Below are 16,324 nucleotides of genomic sequence, written 5' to 3'. Positions count from 1 at the left end.
ACGAAATTTCCTAATAAAATTACAGTAGCTTGGGAGCAGAGTCATGTTTGTAATTCCAAGTCAATTTTTGAACATTCAAAATATGTTGCTTATTTGAAAAAGTGTTGGCTTCCAATAAATTTGTTTTTTTTTAAATTATATAATTAATCATTTTACAACTTAATGTATAATGTTTCATAATTTTTTAAATAAAACTTACGAGTAGGGGTGTTCAAAATCAAAACCAATCCAATTATCCTGAACTAATCTAACCCAATACAATTACAAAAAATTAGAATTGATTGGATTTGAAAAGTTGGATATTAATTGGATTGAGTCGGTTGGCAGATTAAACTGTGAAAATCCAATTAGGAACAGATCCAATCCAATTATAATTAATATATATATACATATAAATATATTTAATTATATTCTTGTTGTTTTTTGATCCTATGTTAGCACTTTGGAGATGTTGTTGTTGTTTTCATGTTATGTTATTATCTAAGAACTTTAGTTATTGGTTTTTGGATATTAGTTTTAAATTTGAATGGTTATATTGTAAACTTAATATTTCAAGAGAAATTTCACTATTCATGCATAATAGTGTCTATTATTACAAAAAAAAAAATATACAATCACTATTAACTATTTTATTTGGATGTTAAACATTCCTCATCTACCCAAAATACCTTTCCCATTTTTTTACCCAAATTTTTTTTACATCTCTCTATACACTCGGTTTCTCTCTCTCTCTCACACAGGAAACCCCAACTTTCCATCGAACCCACCCCCCGTCGAGCCCCAACCCCTTTGAACCCCAACCCTATCAAGCCCCATTCCTCGTCGATCCTCAACCTCTGACAAGCCCCAGCCTCTGTCGAGCCCAACCCCCGTCGATAACATCTCAGGCGACCTATGGCAAATGAACGCAATTGGAACCCGGCCGACGGCAACACGATTTCCTCCCAATCAGATCAAAGGCTAGATCTCGAATTCCCACTCCCTATTTAATTGAAAAACGAGTTTCATTTGGAATATGGGCTCTGTGATCTGCGGAAGGGAATGGGTTCATCGATACTATGTGTTTTTTGTTTGGGTTCATAACAGTTGCTCGATAGGTTTGATATTTTTCTTGGTTCATACCAGTTGCTCGATAGGTTCGATACTGGTTCGATAGGAGCTCAAAAGGATGAGTGTAAATTGCTCGATGGATCTGTGGTATTAGATAAAAGGGGCTCAATAGACCACTCTGAAAACTGTTCAGACAAAAGATCATGGTCTCCAGAATTGTCTCTCGACCATAGAGCAACTTCAGTGCACCATGATGTCTCAATTTGATGTGGGTCCTTCCAAATGATACCTTCTGTCCCATTCTATGCTTTAGCTGCACCGTTTTCAGTTTAAATAAATTGTAAAAGAATGCTTTTTGTGTCTTTTTGTTTGGCTTCTTTTGTTTGTGTTGTTTTTCTCCTTTGGCTTATTGATAGACAACAAGGGGGAGAAATGTTTATCTTGGTCTATGTTTATTTTGTCATTGTGATAATTGATTATCTTGTTTGTGTTGTTATTGTTGTTATTGAGATAACTATCGCAGGGGGAGTAATTACAATACTATTTTGCTCTAACCTGGTTGTCTTTGTAGGGTCTTTCAAAATAAATTCTTAAAATATATTTTTCTATCAAGTTGCCAAAGGGGGAGATTGTAAAACCCTGATTGCCTAGCTTTATTTTTAGACAAAATATTTTAAATTGCAGAAAATCAGCAGCATATTACCCCATAATTCAGCTGGATTTTTTAAGTGAAAATATCTTTTAGTGTGAATACAGTTTTTACCTTATTTATCACAATCAATCTTTATTGGTAAAATATTATATTTTATCTTGTGAGAATATTTTTAGGGATTATGTTCATTCAGGAATAAAGAAGGTTTCGAAAATGAACATGGTCAAAAGAAATGACCATGCTTGTTTTGCCAGATAAGTCTAATGTTGTTGCTGACTCATCAATTTCCTTTTCTGTCGACACAGAATTCATTTGGTTGGCAGATTTCCTAAATCAAAGGAATTTGCAAATTGATTACAAAGATTTCAGAGAATGCTGGTCTTGGACGATTTCTTTTCCTATAAATACCTTGTCAAGACCTTTGGAAATTTCACCTCTTCCATTTGGAAATTTGTAAACATAATGTTATTTTGAAGAGTGTTTTCTTTGTATAGATTAAGTTTGTTCATCTTAATCTTTGTGAGAGTGTTGAGTATACTTGTGGATATCTATCTGGTCATTTGCAAACAGGTAGTAACTATTGTGAACGTGTTCATAAGGATCTTCAGGAGAGGATTCTATCCAAGTCTCACTTCGGGAGGAAGTGAGCACTCGTTATTCTTTGAAGGGATATCAACTTCTTCTATGCTCATTAGAACTTCTTCTATGTTCACACCTCTAGTGGATGTTAAACCATAACTTCTTAATTTATCACATAATTTGCAAAATACATGTTTTTCCATTCGAAACATTTCATGGCAATGCTGATCGTGTCTATTAAGAATTTCCATGATAAAATTCCATCGTGAAAGAGGAGAATCTCTACATGGCTCTTTAAATACAAAATTTTAATACAGTTCACGACCGTGGGAATTAGCCAAGAGATAAGTAGCGAGGTATCCTAGGAGTCTGAATGATCCTTGGGGTGCTTATGCTCCATTGTATAATACGGTGTGTAAATGTGTTTAGTGTGTGCACACATTACAATAAAAAAAAATTATCCGCATTTTTGAGACCTTTAAATGTTATGAATGGTTTTAATTCTGCATAATTGGCGTTAGTATTTTCCAGTCATTGATTAGTTATACAATAACATTCAAACATGCCTTTGATAAATTATACATAATCATATATATTATATGTTAGAATATTTATTTAAATGGTATATAAAATCAATTTGTTACAATTAATTGATTTAATATATTAGAGTCAATATTTTATTTATTGACAAAATATTCTAATTAATGGTCAACATTAGTTGTTACCCAATTTTGTTTGTTACCCGATTTTACATATCCCAACTGATTGAGAGAATATCTTAATCTATGGTAGAGACTCTGATGGTAGGTCTCACTCTATAAATATAGAATACCGGTCTCCAAGCACACTGCTCATTCTGACTTTCAGTAACACCATCTAAAAGAGTTTGTGAGAGCTTGGAAGCCTGAGTACTCGTTCTAATTATTTTCTTTTTCTTTTGTAGATCTAAAGCTTTTAGATCGAGGTTCACCAAATCAATGGCTGGAGGTATACAATTTTGATCATCTCTTTGTATATGTTCAATCTATATATTAATTCCGCCTACATGTATAAGATTGTTCATATGCCTATATTATATTTTAATCTAACATTTGGTATCAAGAGCATGGTTTACCTCTGCCTTGATTTATATTGTCTGCCATGAATTATATATATACATACGTATGTGTTCAATTTTTGTACACATACATATATATATATATCTAAATTTCAATTTTTGTATTTTGGTTGTGTTTTACTGTGTTTGTTGTTGGGTTTACGTTGATTTATTCATTCCTAACAATTTTGGACATAAAAACCTATACCATATGGCCATATACACTTATATATATAAATATATTATTTATTTTGACCAATCATTTTATTTGTTTGTGGTGGATGGTTTCTTTTTTTTTTATCCTAATTTCATTAGAAATATATTAAGCTTCATGTTTCTTTTCATTTGGGATAAATTGAGCTACGTTTCATATCTATTCATCCATGTAAATGGCCATAAGTTTTCTTTGATATTAAAGTTCGGTTTCTATTTGTTTTTAAAGCAATAAAACGCCATGAATCTCTTTAGACATTGTTTTAGATCAAATATGGGCAAAAATCTATGCATTTGGATGTAAAAATCATTGTTTTCCATCAGGTTTTTTCGTTCGGACCCGTTTATGGCCGATTTTATTTTTTTGAAATTCAAGCCCGATTTTAGTTGTTGTTTATGCAAAATAATCCCATGAATCTCTTCATATAAGGTTTTCTAATTGATCTGGGCTTTAAAATCTTGAAAATCGACGTCAAATGGGGTTTATCAGTCAGGTTTGGAAATTGGGTCGCGTGACTCGCTTTCAGAAAAACAGGTCAAAACAACCCGGTTGGCTGAAGAAGATGACCAAAATGACATGTCGTTTTTGGTCTTGCTGCAGAAAAGACAGGTCCTACGAAAATTCTAAGGCATGTTGTTTTCCCCATGGTGATTTTAAAAAAAAATTAAGAAAAATTGAAGAAAATTTATATTTTTTATTTATTTTGGGGTTTTGTTATTTTCTTGATTTTAATGCTTATTTTGACAATAAATTTCATTTTTAATTCTTTTACCAATTTAATTAAAACATATAATTTTGGTATATTATATATATATGGAAATTAATTAAAATGTGCAATTACTTGATTTTGGTGATATATTTTCATTATTCATGCAATATAAAATAATTGTGTTATTCTAAGAATGTAATTACATTTTTATTTTACAATTAAGTTTGTGCAATTATTTTATTAATTCACCAAATCCATAAATGATTTTATTGTCTTATTTAGCATGAATTTTTCTGCCATTAAGTATATATATGGAATTATTGATTTTATTTTCGTACATAAAGTTAATTATGCTTATTTGTATGATTATTTTGTTATTATTCATCCAAATTTATTCTAAGTATAATTATCTTTAATTTTATATGTATGATTTTATAATTTTAAATACGTTGTATATTCCATAATTTTGCTAGATATATTTAGATTATATTTAAACATTAAGATAAGTTGAATAAATTTAGCATATTAATATTCATAAAATATTCATAAAACATTTAGGGTGAATAAAATTATGAATAATTCATAAACAATTTTGTGGTTGACATAAGAACGCATGAAACTTAGACAAATGCTCAATCTAGAACGGTTTTTAATGATCTTCGGACGACCACACTAGGAGCACTACTCTCTGTGATTGCCTATTATGTTATAACGAAATAGTTCTTAGGTTTTCCTAGAGCCTAAAACATAATATCTAGTGAACCATATAATTTTAAATAATTAGGGAGTAGCCACAACATCTTTAATTATATAAAATTATATATTAATTTGAAAGATCACATAATGGACATAAATTATGATTGATTATATAGATATAATAATTTTACCCCACAGAGATTTTATTATATTTATATAATTAATTAGGATAATATATTAAATTAATTTTCTTAATTTACCCATAGGATTTATGAAAATTAATTTAATTGTTTATCATAAAGTTTAATAAAGATATAAGTATCAAACCTTAATTTATCTCAAATAATTCGTTTGAATAATCTATCATCTTATACATCTAATTTTATTAAATTAAAAATTTAGCCCACAGGCAATTTTTGTTTAATAAAACTTCATTCTTCAACATGTTATACATTGGTAAAACATGACTTCATTAAGCCTCAATCTCAAAATCTAAGTTTGTAATCCTATTCATGCAGCTTCTTCATCCTCCTCTAGTTTCGTTGAAATCCTTACCGAAATTCCTGAGCTTAGGGGTGACAATTTCAAAATCTGGAAAGAACGAGTTCTTCTTCATTTAGGCTGCACCGACATGGACTACGCAATAAGGAAGGACGAACCTATTGCAATCACTGCGACTAGCACTGCTGCTGAGATCGCACTATATGAAAAATGGGAGCGATCTAATCGCCTCAACATCATGTTCATTATGTCCAAGATCCCCCTGGGAATGCGTGGATCGGTGGAGCAACCTAAGAAAGTCAAAGACTTGATCAAACTAATTGATGAGCAGTTCGACACTTCGGACAAACCACTTTACAACAACCTCATCCACCATTTCTCATCCACAAAACTCACTGGTGTCAAAGGAGTTAGAGAACATATTTCAAAGATAAGGGACATTTTTGCTCAACTAAAGAAGCTCGATGTAGTCATTCTGAAACCTTCCTGGTCCACTACATCCTTAACAATCTTCTACCTCAATACGGGCCTTTCAAAATTTCCTACAACACACATAAGGAAAAATGGAGTTTCAATGAATTGATAACCATGTGTGCTCAAGGAGAAGCAAGGTTCCTGCAGGAACAAGGTGAAAGTGCTCACATGGCCACCCAAGGGAAGAAACGCAAACCATCTAAGAAGGACAAGGGGAAAAATAAAGTGCCTCCCCAAGGCGAAATAAAGAAAAATTCCATCAAGTGTTTCTTCTGCAAAAAGAATGGACATGTGAAAAGGAATGCGCCAAGTTCAAGAAATGGATGGACGACAAAGGTAATCCAATTTCATTCGTATGTTATGAATCTAATAGGGCTAATGTTAATATCAACACATGGTGGATTGATTCTGGATCAACAATTCACATTTCAAATTCCTTGCAGGGTTTACAAAACCTAAGGAAGCTAGTGGGAAGTGAGCAAAACATCTTATTCGGAAACAAGATGGGCTCACATGTGGAGGCTATTGGAACGTGCCATTTAGTTTTAAGTAGCGGTTTTGTTTTAAAGTTAGAAAAGACATTTTATGTACCAAGTTTCTCTAGAAACCTGATTTCCATTTCAAGACTTGTACCTTTTGGTTTTTCCTTTACATTTTCAGACAAATCTTTTAATTTATATAATAAATCTGAATGGGTTGGAAATGGTATTTTGTCTGATGGTCTTTACTGCCTTAATTTACAAAACAATACTGCTTATAATACTGTGCACGTTCACACTGGCAATAAACGATGTGTTATGAATGAGATCTCCTCTACATTACGACACTGGAGATTGTGACATATCTCCATTGATAGAATTATAAGGTTAGTGAAAGATGAGGTACTCAATACCTTAGATTTTACTGAGTTTGATACTTGTGTGGATTGCATTAAGGGAAAGCATACCTCCAAGTCTACGAAAATTGGTGTACATAGGAGTTCAAACCTATTAGAAATCATACATACTGATATATGTAGTCCAGATATGGACTCATATGGTCATAAATACTTCATCTCCTTCATAGACGATTACTCATGCTACATGTATATCTACTTACTTCATAACAAAGGTGAAGCGTTAGATGTCTTTAAAACATTTAAAGGTTAAGTAGAGAAACAATGCAACAAGTAAATTAAGATAGTGAGATCAGATAGATGTGGAGAATATTATGGTAGATACACTGAAGATGGACAAGCACCTGACCCTTTTGCAAAGCTTTTTCAAGAAAATGGGATTGTTGCCCAATATACCATTCCCGGTACACCCGAGCAAAATGGTGTTGCAGAAAGGAGAAATCGAACATTGATGGACATTGTGCGAAGTATGCTTAGCAGCAACCCTAACCTTCCTAAATCCGTGTGGACTGAAGCTCTAAAGACATTCGTGTACATATTAAATCGAGTTCCAACCAAGGCAGTCTCAAAAACTCCTTTTGAATTATGGAAAGGTTGGAAACCAAGTTTGCAACATGTACGCATTTGGGGATGCTCATCTGAAGTTAGGGTATACAATCAACAAGAAAAGAAACTGGACCCAAGGACCATAAGTGGATACTTTATTGGATACGCAGAAAGGTTTAAAGGCTACAAGTTTTATTGTCCATCTCATAGCACTAGGATTGTGGAATCAAGGAATGCAAAATTTCTTGAAAAATGCCTTGATTAGTGGGAGTGATCAATCCAAGGACTTAGGTTTTGAGAAAGATCGTTCAAAACCCTCCTCCTCAAGAGAAAGATTGATTGTGGTTGATAACACCCCTGCAGTCCAAATGGATGTTGAACCACCACAACCAATTGTTGAAGATCCACAAATAAATGATGAAGTTCAAATGGATCAAGTTGTTCAGAAGTTTCCTATAATTGTTGAACAACAAGCTGAACCACCTGCTCCCCGAGAGCCTGCTGGTGTAGCCTTAAGAAGATCCACTAGGACAACAAAATCGACAATACCTAGTGACTACATTGTGTATTTGCAAGAATCTGACTACAATATTGGAGCCGAAAATAATCCAGAAATGTTTTCACAAGCTATGAATAGCAAAGAATCGAAACTGTGGTACAATGCCATGAATGAATAAATGAATTCTATGAAGAGCAACGGAGTTTGGGATCTTGTTGAGTTGCCTAATGGGGCGAGGGCTATTGGGTGTAAATGGGTCTTCAAAACAAAGAAAGACTCATTAGGCAACATTGACAGACACAAAGCGAGACTCATTGCTAAGGGATTCACTCAAAAAGAAGGAAAACGACTACATGGAGACCTTTTCTCCGATATCTAAGAAAGATTCCCTAAGAATTATCCTGGCATTAGTTGCTCATTTCGATTTAGAGCTGCAGCAGATGGATGTGAAAACTGCTTTCCTAAATGGTGACCTAGAGGAGGAGGTATACATGAAACAACTAGAAGGATTCTACTCTAGTGATGGTGAGCATTTGGTGTGCAAGCTTAAGAAGTCCATCTAAGGTTTAAAACAAGTGTCCCGCCAATGGTATTTAAAATTCCATGATGTCATCTCTTCTTTTGGATTTGAAGAGAATGTCTGTAGAGGTGATTTCCTACAATTGATTAGATGGGCACCAGCAACCTGTCAATAACAAAAAGAAGAGAGACGAGAGTTCAATTGGGAGCACCGGTGGGGTGTCAGCCAAAGGGACTCCGACGCTCAAGTCAGTCGGGTTGTAACGAGAGCTAATAGAAAGTAATAAAATTAAGATATAAATAGTCGAAATGATGATGGATGAAGGAGTCGTAAAATGGTCAGAGTGACGATGGCGATGACGGAGGAGTCAAGCGACTAGGTCAGGTCCAATCAGACTGACTAATTAGTCTTGCTTGACTGGATTGCTCAGAAATAGAGTAGCCTTCGTTTCAATTAGAGAGTAAAGAAAGTTCAGTGATTATTTGATGCCTTTTCTCAACCTCTGATGGTCTTATTTATTGTCCTCCTCCTCGTTCCGTCCTCCTCCGTCTTTCTCCTTCGCTTGACTCGCTCCAAGTGGTTTTATTCCGAGATTCTTGGCGAACGTGATGGGAGCCTTGACTGTTTCAAGGTCCCTGGCTGACTGAGTGTATCCGAATTCGGGTCCGGGTATGGTTTTGGGTAATTGGATGGTACTTTGTATATGCGAGCCTATTTTACATGGGCTTTGGGCCTTCTTGGCTAGTTAGATAGCTTATTGGGCTGACTGACTGCTTGTTGGACTATTATTTTTCAAGTATACGAATTTTGTCCACTACAGTTTGTCCCTCACTCTTTGGTATAGAATTCATTCTTTTATCAAAGAGTAAAAAAGAAATTAATTCCATCAGAATTTATCCATTTTCCCAATAGTTACAGAATATGCATTGACTCAATTTACCTTTTTCAGAAATTATTCACGGGGGTCAGCGAGTCGGGGTCTAGGGGTGAAACGCCCTAGTTTTGGGGGTTCGGGGGCGCAACGCGGCCCCCGAAAGGTATACTCGATTTTTCTTGTGGCCGAGTGATGCGTTCCTATGCATCCGGCCGAGTGATGGGCACCTACGCATCCGGCTGTCCGAGTGACCTGTGGATGTGCGCGGCCTGGTTGGCCGATCGGCTGTTTGGGCCGACTGGCTGCTTACTTTGCGGCCGAGTGATGCGCACCTACGCATCCGGCCGAGTAATGAGCACATATGCATCCGGCTGTCCGAGTGGATTGCGGATGCGCGCGGGCCTGGTTGGCCGACCGGCTGCTTGGGCCGACTGGATGCTTGGGCCGAACGGCCTTCTGGCCTAGTGGTCCACGGGGTGGCCCTGAGGCATGGCCGAGTGGGACACATGTTGGCCGACTGAATGGGCTGCACGAGCCGAGTGTTCCTCCGGGAAGGCTGAGTGTTTCGTTGGCATGGCTGATTGCTCCCCCGAGTGCTTTACCGGGGTGGCCGAGTGCTTTGTCGGCATGGCCGAGTGCTCCTCCGGGTGGGCCGAGTGCTTCGCCTGGGTGGCCGAGTGACTCGTGTGTTTGGGCCGAGTGGTCTGCCGAGGAGGTAGTGTGTCCGGGGGAGATGGCCGAGTGGGCCTAGTGCGCTCAATGTGAATTTTCATTTGTCTCTGAGACTTTAAGTGTCCTTAGGAAGTTAAATCCTTTTTGGTAGGGCCACCTGATGGTTGACACTTGGCACTAATCGGGTGGATTTGTGTGCCTATATAAGGGTGGTTTGTTTTTACTATTGCATTCATTTGAGGAAGGCTTGGAGAGGAGGTGCAAGGTGTGGAGTAAAAGAGCTTCTCAAGAGGTAAGTTTTCTCTCATTTGTTTTCCTTTCAATGTCCTTATGCATGTTCTTTGTGTTCTTCGTGTTCTTCATGTTCTTCGTGCTAGGTTAGTTTATTCAACTGTTATTTTTGTTTGATCCTGTAGATTTTCTGTTTGCGTTTGATCTGATTGCAATGGTGGCATATGAATTTCTGTTGTTTAGGCGTATGTCTAATTCATGTGTTTCTGTTCCTTGAGCTGAGTGGTATGTCTGACTGATTAGTAGAGACTTATAGGCTGACTGCTGTTTAACTGAATACTTTGTAATCTAATTTGATATAGTAGTCTGTTTTGCCTCGTTTAATCATATGTTTTTTATGTTTGGTCCGTCTGACTGATTGATTGATGAGTCGTCCAGCGCTTCTTGATTGTGTATCGAGCTAAATATTCTTCATGTCTTTTTTGTGTTCCTTAAGGCTTAGCTGTTGTTTTGCTCTAGGTGATCAGCTCATTATGTCTACAAGTAGGTGTGATAGTCACGCTGATTCAGTCTGTCGACTGTCTTGTTCGTTTAGTGAAGAAGATTTTAGTTCTCTCTTTCAAAGTTCTGCTGAGATGGTTGATTGCAACCGAATTACAGTAGTAGAATTGGGGGGTCGTCCTTTAGGTGATGTTACTGGAAGGGGAATAGATTCTAACGAACCTATTGATGGTGGTATGCCGGGTTCTGGTAGTATGCTTAGTTCTAATCCTAGGTCTTCCATAAGTTTAGGTGAGTTGACCTATCTTCGTCGTCATTATGAGATCCCTGATACCATCAGTCTGCATGCTCCTGCTAAGGCGGAGCGGCCTGACTGGCACTTACCTGGTTGGGTGTGTCTGTATGAACTTCCCTTCAAAGAAGGGCTTCGGTTTCCCATCCCCCGATTAGTCGTTGAGTTGTGTGAGTACCACGAGATTTCGCCCGGACAACTAATGCCAAATTCATGGCGAATTTTGATGTCTCTCGAAGTCCTTTGTGAAAGGCACAAGATAACACTTGGGGTGGCTGACTTGTTGAGAGCTTACTACTTGAAGGCACACCTTAATGACAAAGGTAGGTACCAGTTAACAACTAAGGGGAAGGACCCTCCTTTAATTATTAGTTTGAAGAGTGGAGATAAGAGGTGGAAGGACCGTTACTTCTTCGTCCCTTTCGTCTCGTTGGGGTTACCTGCTGATAGTAGGATACCTTGTTCATGGTCTCCTGCATGTGAGTCTTTTATGCTTGCCTACTAATTCGTTTCCTTGCATATACATGTTGTTGTTGTTTTTATTTTATTTTGTGTGCTGATACTTCTATCATTTTGCAGGTAGGCTTCGAGTTGAGTACCTTTGGGATTCGAGGGAGTCTTCTGGTCGACTTAAGAGTATTCTTGCTATTCCTGAGGCGGAGCGTGAGTGGAGTGATTTGCTGTCTGAATCGAGTCTTCGTCAGAGTTCTTTGTGGCGCTCTGTTGAAAAACTCCCTGAAGGTATTCCTCTTCTACAGAGTCCTGATAATCCTCGTGTTGTGTTTATCAAGAGAAGTTTAGAAGTCTTGGGATATACTCCCAATTTTTTGACTGAATTGACGACAAGTGAGCGGTTGTTTGCAGACGTAGCTATGTCCCGACCCTTTACACTTCCTCTAACCGGTTCCAATGCCTTGGAACGTTTGCGTCAAGCAAAGAAATCGTCCGTTGGGAGCTCAGAAGCTGATAGAGAGGTTGTTGTGCCTCCGGCTGATCCCCCTGTTTTGACGCGGAGTCAGACGAAAAAAAAGAAGAAGGCTGTGCGGGATGATTCTTCCGACCCATTTAGCGACACCGTTGCCCTTTCGTTCCCTTCCAATGCTGCGGCCTATAGTGAGATTGGGCCTCACTTAGGAGAGATTGATAAGTTGTTGTGGCCCGAAGATGATCACAGAATGGAGCAGGTTGGTACGGATGGGTCAATTGATACCACTGTTTCTCATTTGTTCCAGGTACGAATATTTCATTTAGTTTTGTTTGTGCCGACTAGCTGATTTCTCTTGTTGTCTTACATTTTCTTTTTTATGTGTCAGGGTTTGCAAGGGGTCATTTGGCTGAAGAAGAAAATCAAGTCCTTAATGGCAACTCTAAAGGAAGTAAGGAGTCAGAGAAATGATCTTCGGGGTGAAGTTAGTCGGCTGAAAGATTCCAAGAAGGAGTCTGATCAACTCATAGCTGATTTGAAGGCTCAACTAGAATCCAAGGAAGCTGATGTCGAGAAGCTGAGAGTGACTCTTGGTCAAGTTGATGATTTGAAAGCCGAGGTTGCTTCGTTGGAGAATCGGATGTTGGTCATTGGGCTGGAGGCTGAGATCCAATGCCGTGGCGTAATGGCTAGTGAGTTTCGGGATGGTAAGGCTGATAGCTGGGATGTTCCCAAATACATTGCTGATCTTGAGGAATTGGAGAAGATGAGGGCTGAAGAGATAACCCGGGCCGAAGAGTTAGCCACTTCTTTTGGCATCATGACTACTAATGATCTGGTTGTGGATGACTGATTCCTCTTCTACTCGTGTTCATTGTCGTGGGATAACAGAGTTTGTCGGGCCTTTTCTAGTTGTAGTATGAACTTTTTCTTATGTAGTATTGTATCCTGATCTAACTGACCTAGTTTTGTTGTATTATGGCTTGTTGTAGCTTTTGTTAGTGTTGTTTAAGTTATTGTTCTGGTAGCTTTTGTAGTCCTTGTATCGGATGCTGATTGGCTGAATGACTTATGGAGTATTAGTGTCTTATTCCCCCAATCTAAGTATAAAGTGACTTAGTCAATTTATATTTAGATTTGTTATTGAACTGTTCGTAGTATATATATAAAGAAAAAATGGTTGTGATAGGGGGCTGCGCTCCGTGGAGCTGCCTACATACCCTTTGCAGGGATCAAGCCCAAATGTAGTTCTGACACTTCCTGCATTATAAGTGTCAGTATGTTGCTCGAATGAAGATCTTGTGAGAATACTGATGAAAGAAAATGAAAGTAGACTGGGTTAAGTTAAGAGTGATACAGTCTCAAGTGGATAGCATTCCAGCTGTTGTTGATATCGCGTCCCTCCTTTGTTTGTAGCTTGTATGCTCCATGTCCGACTACCTTTGTGATGAGGTAGGGACCTTCCCATGTCGGGGCGAGCTTACCTGCTCCAGCTTCCTTAGTGTTCTGGAAGACTCTTCGTAGAACCCAATCTCCTACTTTGAATGTCCGAGTGCGGATGTTCTTGTTGTAATGTCTGGCTATGCTCTGTTGATAGGCTGAGACTCTTAAGAGTGCTTTGTCCCTTCTTTCGTCGATGGTGTCGAGTTCATGGCACATGTTTTCCCAATTTTCTTCGTCTGTAGTTAGCTCATATCTGGCTGTCGGAACTTCGCTCTCAGTTGGGATGACTGCCTCCATCCCGTAAGCTAATGAGAATGGTGTCTCCCCTGTCGCAGTCCTGGTTGTGGTTCGATAGGACCACAGGACTCCTGGCAACTCGTCAGCCCATCTTCCCTTAGCTTTTTCGAGGCGCTTCTTGATGTTGTTCATGATGGTCTTGTTGGATGACTCTGCCTGTCCATTTGCTTGGGGATACCTTGGTGTCGAGAAGCTGAGCTTGATGTTCCAGAACTTGCAGAAGTCTTGGAAGTCAAAACTGATGAATTGAGAACCATTGTCTGTCACAATTTCTTTTGGTACTCCGTACCTACAGATCACATTCTTCCAAATGAAACCCTTTACTTCTTTGTCTCGGACTTGGTGGAATGAGTCTGCTTCGATCCACTTGCTGAAGTAGTCGGTCACTGCAAGCATGTACATTTTCTGTCCTGGTGCGGTTGGAAGCTTGCCTACTATATCCATCCCCCATTTCATGAATGGCCAAGGGGACGTGATTGAGATGAGACGCTCCGGAGGTTGGTGGGATATCTGAGCGAACCGTTGGCATTTGTCGCATCGTCTGGCATAGTCAGAGGCATCAGCTCGCATGGTTGGCCAGTAGTAGCCTTGTGTTAGGGCACGGTGCGCCAAGCTTCGTCCTCCAGAGTGGTTGCCGCACTCTCCTTCATGCAACTCAGCCAGTACGTATTTGGCCTCTGCAGGGTTAATGCATTTCAAATATGGACCAGAAAATGAACGTTTATATAGTTTACCTTGTATAATAGTGAAGCGGGCTGACTGAGCCTTGACCCGACGTGCTTCGTTCTTATCTTCGGGAAGTATGTCATGTTCTAAGTACTCGACTATTGAAGTCATCCATGTTCGGTTGTTGGAGATGTCATTAACTTGCTCTTCTTCATCTTTCCAGACAGCTGGCCATTGGAGATATACTACAGGTATTGTCTTGGGGTCGGTTGTCTGGATGGAGGATCCAAGGTTTGCTAATGCATCTGCATGGCTGTTCTCCCCTCTTGGTACTTGGTTGATAGTGAACTCGTCGAAGACTGACTGCAACTCTTTAGTCTTGTTGAGGTAGGCAGTCATCTTGTTATCCCGGGCCTGGTAGCTACCTTGCATTTGGTTGACTACCAATTGAGAATCACTGAAGACCACGATCTTTTTTATTCCCATGTCTTTGGCTAGTCCGAGTCCTGCTATCATTGCTTCGTATTCAGCTTCATTGTTGGTAGCTTTGAACCCGCATCGGACTGCTTGTTCGATTATGTCACCTTGGGGTGAAGTCAGGACGAGTCCGAGTCCACTTCCTCTGGTGTTACTTGAGCCGTCTACTTGCAACTTCCAGATTCCGACTGATTGTCCCTCGGTCAGACAACAAAGTTCTTTTTCTGCCTGCACATGCATGTTAGGTGTAAAATCTGCAATGAAATCAGCTAATACCTGAGATTTGAGGGAAGTTCGTGGCTTGTATGTTACTTCGTACTCGCTGAGCTCTACCGCCCACTTGGTAAGTCTGCCTGACAATTCTGGTTTATGGAGGATTGTTTTGAGTGGGAAGGTGGTCAAGACCGTTATTGGATGGCACTGGAAGTATGGGCGTAGCTTCCTTGCTGCGTGGATGAGTGCTAGTGCAAGCTTCTCCAGCTGGCTATATCGGGTTTCTGCATTAAGCAAAGCTTTGCTTACATAGTAGACTGGAGACTGCTTGCCTTCCTCTTCCCGGACTAGGACTGCGCTAACTGCCGTCTCGGATACTGCTAGATAGATGAATAATGTCTCATTGTCTTTTGGCTTTGAGAGGAGAGGCGGGCTGGTCAGGTACTGTTTTAGCTGGCCCAGTGCCTCTTCGCATTCAGCTGTCCACTCGAAGGTTTTTGATTTCCTTAGCGTGTTGAAGAAGTGGTGACATCGTTCTGAAGACTTTGAGATGAATCGGCTGAGTGCTGCAATGCGTCCAGTTAGTTTCTGTACGTCTTTTATGCACGTTGGGGAAAGAATCCTTTGGATTGACTCTATCTGTGCTGGGTTTGCCTCGATTCCCCTTTGGGTTACAAGGTACCCAAGGAACTTTCCTGCAGTCACACCAAAAGAACATTTAGTTGGATTCAGTTTCATATTATATTTCCTGAGAATGTCAAAAGATTGTTTTAAATGGTTGATATGGTCCTCTGCAATGAGGGATTTGACGAGCATGTCGTCAATGTAGACTTCCATCGTCTTCCCCAGTAATCCGGCAAACATCTTGTTGACTAGTCTCTGATATGTTGCTCCTGCGTTCTTCAATCCGAATGGCATGACCTTGTAGCAGAATATGCCTAAGTTGGTCATGAAGGCTGTCTTTTCCTGGTCGTCTGGATGCATCAGGATCTGGTTGTATCCTGAGTATGCGTCCATGAAGCTTAGGAGTTCATGACCGGCTGTGGCGTCTACTAGCATGTCTATGTGCGGTAATGGGAACGAGTCTTTTGGACACGCCTTGTTGAGGTCTGTGAAGTCAATGCAAACTCGCCATTTGCCATTCTTTTTTTTCACAATGACTACGTTAGCCAACCAGTCGGGATAATGCACCTCCCTCACGAACCCATTATCAATAAGCTTTTGAACTTCTTCGTTAATGGCTTTGTTCCTTTCAGGGGCAAATTTTCTTCTTTTTTGCTTCCTTGGTGGGTAGTCTGGATC

At 39.2% G+C, this 16,324-nt stretch overlaps 1 protein-coding gene across 1 annotated transcript; it reads left to right on the top strand.

The window, feature by feature from the left end:
• The first annotated feature begins 10,299 nt into the window (after positions 1-10,299).
• LOC133831834 (uncharacterized) lies at positions 10,300-13,069 on the top strand. The gene is made up of 5 exons (XM_062262245.1): positions 10,300-10,354; positions 10,728-11,480; positions 11,581-11,742; positions 11,866-12,233; positions 12,315-13,069. The coding sequence occupies exons 1-5, from the start codon at positions 10,300-10,302 to the stop codon at positions 12,777-12,779; spliced, it is 1,803 nt and encodes a 600-aa protein (XP_062118229.1). The 3' UTR covers positions 12,780-13,069.
• Positions 13,070-16,324: the final 3,255 nt, after the last annotated feature.

The sequence above is a fragment of the Humulus lupulus genome, chromosome 4 (genome assembly GCF_963169125.1).
Source record: "Humulus lupulus chromosome 4, drHumLupu1.1, whole genome shotgun sequence".
NCBI lineage: Eukaryota > Viridiplantae > Streptophyta > Magnoliopsida > Rosales > Cannabaceae > Humulus > Humulus lupulus.
This window is presented reverse-complemented; position numbering and strand designations above follow the sequence as displayed.

Bases quoted from the DNA above. Each gene is read 5' to 3' on its own strand.
- LOC133831834 (XM_062262245.1), top strand. From the start codon at position 10,300: ATGTCCTTATGCATGTTCTTTGTGTTCTTCGTGTTCTTCATGTTCTTC. The intron at 11,481-11,580 runs GTGAGTCTTTTA...ATCATTTTGCAG, and splicing joins TTGTTCATGGTCTCCTGCAT to GTAGGCTTCGAGTTGAGTAC. The intron at 11,743-11,865 runs GTATTCCTCTTC...GGTTGTTTGCAG, and splicing joins TGTTGAAAAACTCCCTGAAG to ACGTAGCTATGTCCCGACCC.